This window comes from Typha latifolia, chromosome 7 (assembly GCF_019914945.1).
Source record: "Typha latifolia isolate L0001 chromosome 7, TyphaL0001v2, whole genome shotgun sequence".
In the NCBI taxonomy this organism is placed as follows: Eukaryota; Viridiplantae; Streptophyta; class Magnoliopsida; order Poales; family Typhaceae; genus Typha; species Typha latifolia.
In genome coordinates, this window is record NC_133092.1 from 11,471,998 (window position 1) to 11,484,926 (window position 12,929).

Consider the following 12,929-nt stretch of genomic DNA (forward strand, 5'->3'; position numbering starts at 1 on the left):
AAAGGAAAAATCTTTAACTAAAGTGCTAAATGTAGAGAACTTCTACACACCCAAGATAACCATTGATAAGGACTTTAATAAATATAAACCACAAAGAAGAGAGAACGAGAGACGAGATTTATGTGATTCTATGGCATGTCTACATCCACAAGCGGTGCAGAGTTTCAATCCACTAATCCAATGCAAATAGAAGTACAAATATAAATAGTTTCCCCCTCTCTAATCTCTCCCAAATATAATAGAGGAGTACTCTCTCATAGAGCCATCTCCTCATGCAAAAGTCTCCCACATTCTCTCTTGTAACTTACCCCCACACCCAATCCTAAAACTCAACTTATGTGCTGACTTGAGACTGAAGAAAAAACCCACAGAATGTTTGAACAAATGGCAGCATTTGAACGTCTATGCACTACTAGTAACACGTTTCGTAGGCCGTTCAAATGGGTAGAAGACATTCGAACGTCTGTGCACCGCTACAAACACGTTCTGCACCCGTCCCTTCCCTTTTCTTCTTTCTTCTTCCTTCCTCTTCTTCTTATTATTATTCTTCTTCTTCTTCCCCTCCCCTTCTTTTTCTCTCCTCAGGCTTACTGCCCTAGGCTGTAGTGGTGCTCGGCTCAGCCCAGCACTTTATAGTGCATAGTGCTCGGGTCAACCCAGCACTTATAGTGTTGAGGTGCTAGGCTAAGCCTAGCATTATATGTATAAGTATATATATATATATATAAAATTATTAGCTAAGCATAAGTAATACAAATATAATTAACTATTTTGGTATTTATAGCTTAATTATCATTATTAGATTAATGTATTTAATTTTATTAATAATAATCAAATTATATAAGTTTCCATTAATGTTCATGTATACTTATATATATATATATATATAATGTATTTCTAGCACTTTATTGTTATATACTATTTTGTATAAAAATAAAATACTAAACTTTGATAATTATTTTTATATGATCTGATAATGATTATTTACATGTAATTAGCTATTAATAAAGTAGAGAGTAAGAACCACAAAAATGAACAATAATTAGATTTTATTTATACTTATATTTTTATAATTATATATAAGCCTCTTACTGTTATTTCATAATTATATACTTAGACTACTTTTATTTATACTTATATCGGATTATATTGTACTTTTTCTAATAGTTCAGGAGGTCTAAGTGTAAAAAAAAAGAGAGTTCATAATAGATATGGAGGGTAATTATTCCAAAATTTTAATCACCAACATTCCAAGGATTTTCTAAAACCTATTATTAGTCATATTTAACACCCCCACTACCACACCTTTTATTCCGGATGCCGGCCCGTTATACTACGCACCACGTGGCACACAATGGGTCCCAACAAGTTGTAAGTGCTCCCTTGTTCCCCCAATTGCATCTCAAAACTATCCCACCTGTCATTCTGCATGCCACGTGTACTGGCAAAGCAAGAACATCATCTCGTGTTACCCGTATCCCCTCAGTAGAATATATATTGTAAACTATTCCTACAAGAAAATTTGCAGCAGGTCAAAGCAAAGCAATGTACACAAAGCGTCCCTTGGCCGTTGACCACCACCCTCCATCTCTCTCTCTCTCTCTCTCTCTCTCTCTCTCTCGAGAAGAGTAAAACTCTAATGAGAACGGCCAATTTGGCATTCTGAAGATCTAAAATCAGCCAAAGTTAACTTGGGATTCGGATCATTTTACATCCATTTGTCTTTCTTGGTCGAAGTTTTGATGGAAAATGATCATCTTTACGCATTGGTTGTGGTATCTCATTGTGGTATGTCTCAAAGCTATCAACCCATAAAAATCTCCTTTCGTTTGCTTAGTAGTTTATAAAGTTTGATGCTCTTCTGCCGTGAATTATATATGTTAAATTCTTAAATTCTTCTTCTTTTATATGTGTAGGGAGATTGTTAATTGAGGTGGGTATATATATTGAGTTAAAGTTAAACAAATTAGGAGGGTGAACACACAGCTTGATCAAGAAGAATGCCATCTAAGTGGTTTATTGAATCTTTGGATGGATTTGTTTGAATCCTTCGTTGGGATATTGGAGTCATTCCAATGCCATTGATTTCAGGAACTTATCAAGAATGATTCTGAAATGCATACTCCAAATTAATTACTTAGGCTTAGAAATGTTGGAGAGATCCAACTCATGGGAGGGTGAGAGATTCTTATTTTGGTATCTTGGTTTTGTGTAGATTTGTGCAAGTGCATGAGTTTTGTACACTTTGGTATTTGGATTTGAAGTTGGATATATTATTTAGTTAAGTGGTTTTTTTTTCCTGGTTGTGGATTTTTCATGTAAATCTTTTGTTTTCTTGTATTGTTTTATTTTCATCTTGCTATGTAGAAAATAAATGTCTATTTTTCATCTAATATTTAAGCTAAATTACTTGTAAACTCAATGACTATGATCCGATATCACTTGTGTAGACTCAATGACTATGACCCAATATCACTTATGCATATCTTTTACATATAAATTGTATAAATTTATAATTTTTTTCATATTTTATTTAATTTTACTATATAATAATTATTAGTTTATGCACGAATTTGTGTTTGATTGCTATTTATGAATAAATATATTAACTGTAGCAAATATTTTGCTTAGAAAAGGTGTATAATTTTATCATGCCCCTCCGTGTGGGATAACATTTTGTGCATAACTTGTTACATAATTTAACTTATAAAAAATTTGATCAAAATATACATAAATGAGTGTTTGTTAATTTATAAACGAGTGTCCCTTATGCATGAACCAAATGCTACTTAAGACTTTTCTAAACTGTTCTAAGTTTCAAAATGACCTTCTGTTACTAAGAACCTTTTTTTTATCATTTTTCTGATCATTGTTCTCTATTAATAGCTTGCAATTGATTTGCATAGTTCAAAAGGTTTTTATACCACCATATATTTCAATGGAAAAGGATGTTGTTACTTATTAATACAATTCATCAGGCTCTTCAAGCATGATGGATCAGAATTTAACAACATATATAACTGCTTGTATATTACTTTTGTGTGAGAAAAACTACCAAGGATATGAGATGGTAGATTTTTCTCCAGCTTATAAAAATCATCAAAAGTTACTTGAGATGATGTAAATGAAGCTAATCACATTCAAGTGTTGTCGGTATCTACTATATATAATTCGAAAATCTTAATGTTTTTTCTGCAAGATTGATAAAGAAAGTGAACTTTATAAGCTTTTTTTTTTTTCTTTTGGTCAAGCTTGATTATAATCCTTTTTATTCTCAACGTATCTTACTCTTTATTCCAAATTCAACTTACATTCTTTACTTTACTGCAACATGTAGGCATGAAATACGGTGGCGTGGAAGGTTGGTAGGTGTTTATAGTATCACACTATGGATACTGGTCAGGGGGATGAAAGAAGTAAGCATAAGAACACCCATCCTGAGGGCACTTCATCTGGAGATGATGAACAAGATGAGTCTACACTTCAAAACAAGCATGATTTCAAGAAAGAAGCTTCTTGTTCGCCTTCCTCATCTTCTGAGGATTCTTCTGATGAAGATTTCTTTCAGTTGGATGTATCAGTACTTGTTAAGCCAGTTTCAGGCAACAATGAGGCAACTAGTGATTTCACAAAACTCCCTCGGCATGGATATGATCATCACTTTAAGACTCAAAATGGTGCATCTGATGTTAATCCTAAACCAGATCGAATTAGCATAATTGAACCAAAGCAGTCTCCTCCAATTCAGGTGATGAGTATTTTGGATGCTCCTGATCCGAATAGAATCCCTTCCTCAATCTTTGCGACGACACCTGCATCACATGTTGAATGGAGTGTGGCTTCCAATGAGTCATTGTTCAGCATTAATGTTGGAAATTCCAGCTTCAGGGACAATACATTTCTTTTCAATAAGTCAGGAGATTTGACTACCTATCCTTGTAGCCCATTTTATCCATTTGCACCTATGCCGCCGATATCCGATACTAGTACTACAGTCACAGACGTAGCATCAGAGACAGAGATGCCAATTGCAGAAGCTAGCAATTCTGAAACATCAAAGGATGCCTTAAGTGAAAATGTTGAGGAGCCTGCTGATTCGATCTATTACCCTGCTGAAGGCGTATCAAATCGTACTAGTTCATCTCACCGATCCGATGGAAGCATGACTAGTTTCCATTCCTTTGCATTTCCAATGTATGTTCCTCTTACTTTTCTCAAAATTTTGTCTATGAACTATCAGCTTGTAGCGAAAATTTACTTTTCTCGAGACTAATTGTCAGAAACTTCAGACTGACAGCAAGAGGAAATAGTGGGTCATTGAAGGTAAAACCTCAATCTCCATTGCCAATCTCAAAGCGACCGCATCAGCAACCAGCAATAGGCACATCGAAAGTAGCAGCAGCTCGGACTAATCGATGGTTTCCTTGCTGTTCCTGTTGCCAATTCTGTTGTTGAGAGGATGAATAATAAATCTTGCAGCTCTGAACATTCTTCTGAACTAGATAAGCTCATACAATTGCAAGCTCTAATAACTTGACAGCACTTGTGGTTTGCGGTGTGAGATCGTTCCTGCGACGATCCACATATTTTGGATTAATGAGGACTTCTTTAGATTGTATGAATTATCCTTTTACTTTCAGAGGTTCATCTGGTTTCTTTTTCTTTTTCTTTTAGTGATAGCACCAAGTTAGTTCTCAATAAACTCTTGTTCTTTTTTTTTTTGTGGATTAGGCAATTGTATCTTCCTTTTGCAAATGAATTTAGTCAACCATCTTGAATTCTGTACAACAGTGTTCAATTAAAGTATTCTATAAAGAAAATGTTTACTTTGATCAGTGTTTGAAGTTATTATATTGGCAAATTGTACAAGTTTCTTTCACTAGATTGGAAGAAATTTGTTGCACTTCAAAATTTAAAAGGTTAAGATCCAAATAGAGGAAGATGGATTACTTAAGAAATAAAAAAGATCACTATAAGAAAGGGTCATATCAGGGTTAGATAGAAGTTAAAGCAAAGGTTAACCCCACCCCAACTATAATCTAATTATGCTAGTAAAAGTTGCCTTTTTTCCATCCAAAACCGTGGTACAAAAAAGAACATGTTCTCTTGTGCTAATGTTACTTAAAATGAGACAATCCTCTTTTCTTCTCCTTTTCCTTTTCTTTGATTCAATTACATTCGTATACTATTTGGGCTAAACAAGAGGCTAACCATTCCCTTAATCTTTGATTAGATTGGATAATGACTCATATCGAAAAAGAATAATGTAAGCTTAGAGTATGATTATCAATATTATCTAGCGACCGTTATGGAAGGAGAGGAATAAAGGAATTTTCGGGCGTAAAACATTTAGAATAATAGGCCTTTTGTCGTAGATCAAATTAATTTGGAATAGCTAGGAATTATTTTATCCTTCTAAATTAATTTTTTCTTTTTTATTTTACTTAACAATGTAAATTCTTCTATTGGGGATCTCTGCATTCTTCTCAAAAAGTATAATATACAATTAAAAAAAAAACTACTCCTTCCATCTCAAACAACAACCATCTTTTTTTTTCTTTCATCTGCATCAAACTGCTCAAAATTCTGCATAATTTTACATAATTCTACAAGATACATGTTAACATCCTCTTCTCTAATGGGGATAGGCCGCCTAAAATCTTCTTCTCTAAGGAAAAAGAATACAACAACACTATCAGTTCATCACAAGTTGGGCAAGTTGGCTCATGAGTTCCAATATTTTTTTTCTAAATATAAAATATTATATTTACCGTTATCTAATAGCTTAAGTTTTTAGAGTAATCGACCATAACATAGTATTATAGCAACAATTCGAAATTTGAATCTTATAGATCTATTTGTTATTTAAAATATAAATCTCTACTTATTTGAATCAGGTCCAGTTTTTAAAGTAGAGGAAAGTATTAAATATAAAATACAAAAATTATTATTCTCTAATAACTTAATCTTTTAAAGCAAACAAAGTTCTCAAAATTTAATTTAAAAATAATATTTCTTCATGAATCGTTAAATACTCATTTCTATACATGAATAAAGTTAAGAATTAATTACACTCCCACCCTAGAATTTTGACCAATATATAAACATTCTGCACTATTGTGAAGAGGCAAATTATATACTTTTGTATATAACACCTGCTTTATAATACACTGTACATTTTCACTATTTATAAATTAAGTCATCAGATTTAGTAAATATGTGCAGAAAATAACATAGGTTAGATTTGTAAACACGGTGAGAATATTCTATTAAGTAAAAATATTTTATTTTTAAAATATCTAAAATGCCCTCAGTATGACTTAGTTGATGATATTTTTATAATTTTATTAATATAGTTAATTTAACTCAGAGATTTAGTTAAATTAACTAATTAATCTAATAACATGGTATTTTCTACACATATTCGCTAATTTATAGAGCTCAATTTGTAAATAGTAAAAATGTATGATGTAAATCATAATTTTTTTAAAAGACAGGGTGCTATATATAAATTTTCATATAATTAATCCTAAAGTCAGTGCTCGTTTTATGAGTGATCAGAACTTGTTTAGGTATGATGTTAATAGCAAGTGTCAGAGAGAAAGTAACATCTTGGAGAAATCAGCAGCTCTCCAAAAGTGAATTATAATAAATGGAAATTTTTAAGAACATCAGTTGCTTTCAGAATCCTCTTAAGAAAATTATCATGCAGATTGAGTGTTGCAGTCTCAAAGTGCACTGACCCCACCACTGGAGGCAGTGAGGGGCAGACATCTGTACAGCTTCAATTACAAGCTCTGTTTCAGAATGAAGCTTCCACCACTCATATATATCATACAGATGCAAAGCATCCATCACCTGAATGAGAAAGCTCATCTTTCCTTCAGACAAGAAGTAAAGAGTTTTTTTTTTCCTTCAAAAAAAAAAGATAAAGGAAATAATTAGTAATTTTATGATTAACGCCGCGATTGTGATTACTAAAATACCCTCGAGACGGTTTCTAACATTATCTAAATTTATTAAAATACTCTTGAGAAACACATTCTTTAGGAAGATTGGCTTTTGTGATGGTATTTTGATTATTTAAGAAGTTAAGAGAAAGAGGAAAAGAAATTTACAAGGGTATTTAGGATATTTTACATGGTAACCTTGGTATCCCTAACAGAATATTAGTGTTCTGGTACCATTTTTTGGTAGAGATTGGTTGGTTTTGATACTTTTATTCAAGCTAGGTTGTTATCCTCCAAACTAAATAACAAGAAAAAAAGTAATAATAATACAATGGATTCTAGAGAGAGAGAGATGAATGTTTCTGACTCTTGTTTGTAAAGCTTCAGGTTCAGTTGCAGCTCATGGCAGCACCTACCACAGATGTCCTACTTGTCTTGCAAGCAAAACACTCATCTAAAGCCACTACTACCTTCCATCTATCCACATCTTTTGGCACTTTACCCTTCTTTTTCTCTAATATACTACCTTAGATTTATATCCTTCGGCACTGCTACTCTTAGTTGCATTGTACTTCTCTCAGAAATATTTCTGACCAATACTTCTGCCACAAAATTCTTAACATGGTCTCAATCCAAATGGCTGGAAATTCTCCAGCCTCTGCATTGCCAGAGTCCTCATGTGCTTATCTGCTTCAAGAATTAAAGGTTCTTTCTTCTCATTCATCATCCAAGAGACTCATTAGTTTCTAGCTAGTACACAACTGGCAGCTTCCTTGTTTGATTGCTCACTGTGAAATGGAAACAGATGATTTGGGATGAAGTGGGACAAGACCAACAAGAAAGAGAAAGAATCCTCCTTGAATTGGAGCAGGAATGCCTAGATGTTTACAGGAGAAAGGTTGACACTGCTAATATCTCACGAGTTCGGCTGCATCAAGCATTGGCAGATTCAGAAGCAGAATTCACTAATCTTCTGCTTTCTCTTGGAGAGAGATCATTTCCAGGCAGAGTAAGCTATTAACTTAATTATCTCACTCTTATGTTTGATACTACTAGATTTGGAGGAAATAAAACTGAGCTATAAATCTCTTTAATACAGCCAGAGAAATTGACAGGGACTCTAAAGGAGCAGCTTGATTCTATTACTCCTGCCCTTCAAGAAATGCAGATGAGGAAGGAAGAGAGGCTACGACAATTTCGCGAGGTTCAGACAGAAATCCAGAAGATCTCATCAGAAATATCAGGCGAATCACCGCGCAAAAATGTTGCGGTAAATGAAGCTGATCTCTCACTAAAAAAGCTTGTAGAGTACCAGAATGAACTACAAAGACTTCTAAAAGAAAAGGTGCTGATATAATCTCAAGTCATGCAATACATCCATCTGTTATGGCAATCTTTTCGCCTTTTTAACATGTCTTTATTTTGTTGTTGTTGGTGATGATAGAGTGATCGACTTCGCAGAGTTGAGGAGTATAAAATTGCAGTTTATGACCTTGCTGCAACTATGGGGATGGATGCTGTAGTGGTCATTGCTGATGTTCACCAAAGTTTATTAGATGCTTCAGGAGGAAAGCAATCAAAGAACATTAGTGACGATGTTTTGGACAAGCTTCGCTGCACCGTAGAGAATCTCAAAGGCGAGAAGAAGATGAGAATGGAGAAGGTGATCTCATTATCATCTTTTAACAATTAAATGTTGCTTGTGGATAGATGGCTCATAACTATAATTCTTAACTGAAGTGAGTATTGGAATACACCATAGAATCACTATGTCCAAACAATTAAGTGCTGAAAAGTCTCAGTGTATTAAATGATTTGTTGCAAGCTTCAAAAAGTTAATAGCATGAAACAAACTAAAAAGACTAATTATATTTTTCACACACAAAGTAGAATTTAGATGACTCCTCTTTATTTTTCATTCTCACATTCTAGAAAAAAAAAGAATGGAATCAAATGGAAGAGCCAACGATGGCCATGCCACAGACACGGACCGTGCTGTCCGTGTCGACCACTGGCCAGCACGGCACGGCATGGCACGTGCCGCGACACTTGCTGGCTGTGCCATAAGAAAATGAGAGAAAGAGGTAAGGGATACTCACCTTTGCTTTTGTAGTCGCCGTCGCTATCGCTGTCGCTTGCCGATCGCCATGGCCGTCGCTTCGTTGGGTGCCCTAGCCCGCCCGAGAGAAGAGAGATCGAGATAGAGAGAGAGAGATCGGGAGAGGGTTAAAAACTTAAGTTGTGGGTTCGGATCCGGATCTAAGCGACGGCCACGGCGAGCGGCGATCGCCGACGAGGTCGATGGTGAGCGACGATGCTATTAGGAGGGGTGCTATGCGGCACCCTTGTGCCATGTGCCGGTACGTCGGCGGCATGGCCATCCATGGGAAGAACCACAAATAACTACAGTTAGAGCTAATTCCACGTATGTGCTCGAAATGGCAAAATGCAATATTTGCTAGAATTTTAAGTCATTTATGTCAGGCAGATGGAGTATTGGCATACGGCACAAAGAAGTCCTGAAGATACTCCCCTTGATGCTAATACGAAATTAGAGTTTTCCTAGAAATTTCTCCCAATTTTAGAACAAATGACATAAAAGAAATCAGAGAAATCACCAAATTAGACTCATATCACATGATTAAAGTAGATTTACCTGCTTCAAGTTTTGGTACTTTGTCATATATTTTGAATTAAACACGTATGTAGTTCTACGCAAAATTGGAAGTGCTACCCCAATATCTAGGGCTAAAGGACTTTCATTTATCCATAAAAACCACTTTAAAATTCTAAAAAGGCCTAGATGTTTATTTTTAGGGTGTGCCATGGTTGTGCCAGTGTGTCATGCACTCGGCACGCCCCGTGCCACTGGCACGACAGTCCTCAGACAAAACTACTTTTATCTCTTCAATGGTATTCATGTAAGTAAAGAATTTGAGTAGGTTAATGCATCGCCAATTGTTCAGTTCAGATACCTCCAAATGGACTATAACTGCTGTTGTTTCCTTAATTACTATACTACATTTGCTCTGTCTAACATTTCAATACTACTAATCTGCAGCTCTGCAATCTTGAGAAAGCATTGACAAACTTATGGAATCTCTTGGACACATCCTTTGAGGACCAGAAACCATTTGCTCACATTAGGATCTTTTCATCATCAACCTGTGCAAATGGAATTTTAAGTCCCGGAAGCCTTACACTCGCCACAATTGAGAAGGCACAAACTAAAAACAAGACACAGTATGTTAGATGTAAACTTGAGGTCACAGCTAATCCTCACATTTGAAATTTCAGGTTGAGTCTGAAGTTGAGAGGTTGGATCAGCTAAAAGCAAGCAAAATGAAAGAACTATACTTCAAAAAGCAAATCGAGCTTGAGGAAATATGCAAGAGATCTCACCTGGAGTTACCGTCTCAATTAGAGATGGATAGAATCATGAATCTTATCATTGCTGGTGTGATGCTAGCTTCACTTCCTTCTCATTTGATTTTTCCAAAACTATTTTAGCTAGTTATAACATTTGCATTTGACTGACTTGAAGGAGATATGGACCATGTTGACCTACTGAAGAGAATGGAAGACTACATATCTAAGGCAAAAGATGAGGCTTGCAGCAGGAAAGACATTATGGACAAGGTCGAAAAGTGGATGGCTTCATGTGACGAAGAGCGCTGGTTGGAAGAATACAGCAGGGTTTTCTCCTAATCCACCATTTAAACACAAGTCTAATATTATGTTTCAGGTAATTAAGATCTGCATCATGCCATTTGGATAATTTTTTTTTGTCGACAGGATGAGAACCGGTATTCGGTAAGCAGAGGAGCTCACAAGAATTTAAGACGTGCTGAGCGTGCTAGAATAACTGTCAATAAGATTCCAGGTAAGTGTTACATGGTCTTAGTAAGGACAGATGTAAGATAGACTAATGAGATGCTAATGAGATAAAAATTGCAGCCTTGCTGGAGTTACTGATGATGAAGACTAAGATATGGGAAGAGGAAAGGAAGAAAGTTTTCTTGTATGATGAGGTGAGGAATATCACTCTTTGAGTAATTAACCATTATGCTCATATTTGCCTTTCGATTACTAATGGTTAAATTCTTGTGTTTGGCTAATTTGAAACATTACAAGATCCAGTAAACAGCTTAGGCCATATTATATCATTAAATAGCTTCAAACCTCTTTTATGTATCAGTTAATTGACATCTATGAAGCATCATGTTGATAGAGGACAGAATATATGACAGCGGTAAAGAAATATAACCATATAAGGATTGCTAAACAATAACAGTTGCAGAAGAAAGTCCTTATCAGAAAGTACAGGCTGCAACTAAGATAATTTGCAACTATTTAATAGCATTTTCCTTCACAAGAATCTAATTTTCCTTTTCAAAAATAGTAGAAGATAAACAATAACGGCCATCTTTTAGTCATCTGCAAGTGTAATGCATAATTTTCATAGAAAATTTTCTGAAACAGAATCATACAACCAATATTGGAATGTTACCTATATAATTCACACCTTATTGAGGGTTAGAATCCTTGTCCTGCATCCATAGTCACTTCAGTTAATCTCTTCACAGCTCCCTCTGTTGGCAATGCTTCAAGAATATGCTTTGTTACGGCAAGAAAAGGAAGAGGAGAAGTACAGGCAGCGGGTAAGTAGCAAATTCTACTCAATAATGAATATAAAGGAAAACCAAACCAAAAGATCATACCTTATACTTGTACATGATCATGCCAAATTCACTTGCAAAAATATTATCACTCTACAGGAAAGGAAAAAGATCCAAACACAACTAGTAAAAGTGCAGGAGAGTTCATTCGGATCGAGGCCGAGGATGAGCAGCAGCCGTCTTTCAAACAGAAGCTTAAACAGCAGTTTTGCTTCTCCCTCCCCTCTGAATAAGAGGTTGTCAGATAACAACTATCCAGATCAAGAAAGCTCATTGATTAGAAAAGGCAGGAAGGCCCAGATGCAGAAGAAGATCTGGAATAATAGACATGACCATAGTCTTAAAGTAGACACAGCATCAGAGATCTCGGCGACGTTTTCAGGCCCGACATCTCCTTGATTTTCTTAACGTAACGAAACTATAATTGTTTGTATAATTTGTATGGGGATGAATACTGAACTTGTAGAAAGAAATGTTTGTAAACGAAACTGGGAGTTCTACTCGATTTCAAGTATGTGAATGTGATGCTGTAGATATCGTCAGGATTTGTATTTATTAATTTGAAATTATGGAACTGAGTGTTGCCACTTTGATGAGGTTTTATATGTTTAAGAGTTGTTACGTTATCATGTATGAAGTTATGATTCTATCTCGGGGAAGAAGCAGTAACCCGATGCTACAGAATGGATTCTTTCTTGAGGAGTTTATGCAGCAGCTTTTGATCTCTGATTCTACAGAACGCATCTATAATTGAATTATTCATCGACAAAAATCTTTTCCTTTAAAAAAGAAGAAGCATTCGAACTATAAAATAGATAGACATTATAGTATTTGTTTCACTAACCATACGAGTATAATCCTTGGTATGAAATTATGAATGCGGATTTCCTGTTAGAATAAAAGAATACGATCCAAAATACGGAATTAAATTCTATAAAGGATACAAAAATTAAACTCCCAAAAGATCATCATACCTCCAGCCATTGGTGTACTTCAGAACTTATGATTTTTGCAAATTAGCTTTGGATCTTCTAAGCTCTCAAACACTCTTTTGATGGTGTGACTTTTCTGAATTGAGTGAATAAGCTTAGGGACCAAATCCACTATATATAGCCTAGCTCCTATCAAGCTTTATGGCTATGAGTTACCATATTGAAAATAAACGTTCATCTCATGAGAATCTTTTATCTTAATCAATAAGAAAACTTCCATCTCAATCAATGAAAAAACCTTCATCTAATCAATAAGAAAATATTCTAACCATTATGAATATTAGTAATCAAAAGGGAAACGTTTGGAC

The 12,929-nt window shown here is 35.0% G+C and overlaps 2 protein-coding genes across 4 annotated transcripts; both read left to right on the forward strand.

The window, feature by feature from the left end:
• Window positions 1-1,608: 1,608 nt before the first annotated feature.
• On the forward strand, window positions 1,609-4,771 carry LOC140792663 (uncharacterized). 2 transcript variants are annotated; one of them, XM_073143785.1, is made up of 3 exons: window positions 1,609-1,788; window positions 3,338-4,194; window positions 4,290-4,771. In XM_073143785.1, the coding sequence occupies exons 2-3, from the start codon at window positions 3,389-3,391 to the stop codon at window positions 4,453-4,455; spliced, it is 972 nt and encodes a 323-aa protein (XP_072999886.1). In that variant the 5' UTR covers window positions 1,609-1,788; window positions 3,338-3,388; the 3' UTR covers window positions 4,456-4,771. The 2 variants fall into 2 exon arrangements, with proteins under 2 accessions (XP_072999886.1, XP_072999885.1); XM_073143784.1 differs by having other exon boundaries at window positions 4,281-4,765.
• A 2,424-nt stretch (window positions 4,772-7,195) lies between these two features.
• LOC140792766 (65-kDa microtubule-associated protein 8) lies at window positions 7,196-12,232 on the forward strand. 2 transcript variants are annotated; one of them, XM_073143953.1, is made up of 11 exons: window positions 7,196-7,655; window positions 7,756-7,959; window positions 8,050-8,295; window positions 8,395-8,613; window positions 10,012-10,170; window positions 10,248-10,407; window positions 10,495-10,646; window positions 10,746-10,833; window positions 10,908-10,981; window positions 11,537-11,611; window positions 11,729-12,232. In XM_073143953.1, the coding sequence occupies exons 1-11, from the start codon at window positions 7,572-7,574 to the stop codon at window positions 12,026-12,028; spliced, it is 1,761 nt and encodes a 586-aa protein (XP_073000054.1). In that variant the 5' UTR covers window positions 7,196-7,571; the 3' UTR covers window positions 12,029-12,232. The 2 variants fall into 2 exon arrangements, with proteins under 2 accessions (XP_073000054.1, XP_073000055.1); XM_073143954.1 differs by having other exon boundaries at window positions 7,436-7,655; window positions 8,066-8,295.
• The last annotated feature ends 697 nt before the right edge of the window (window positions 12,233-12,929 follow it).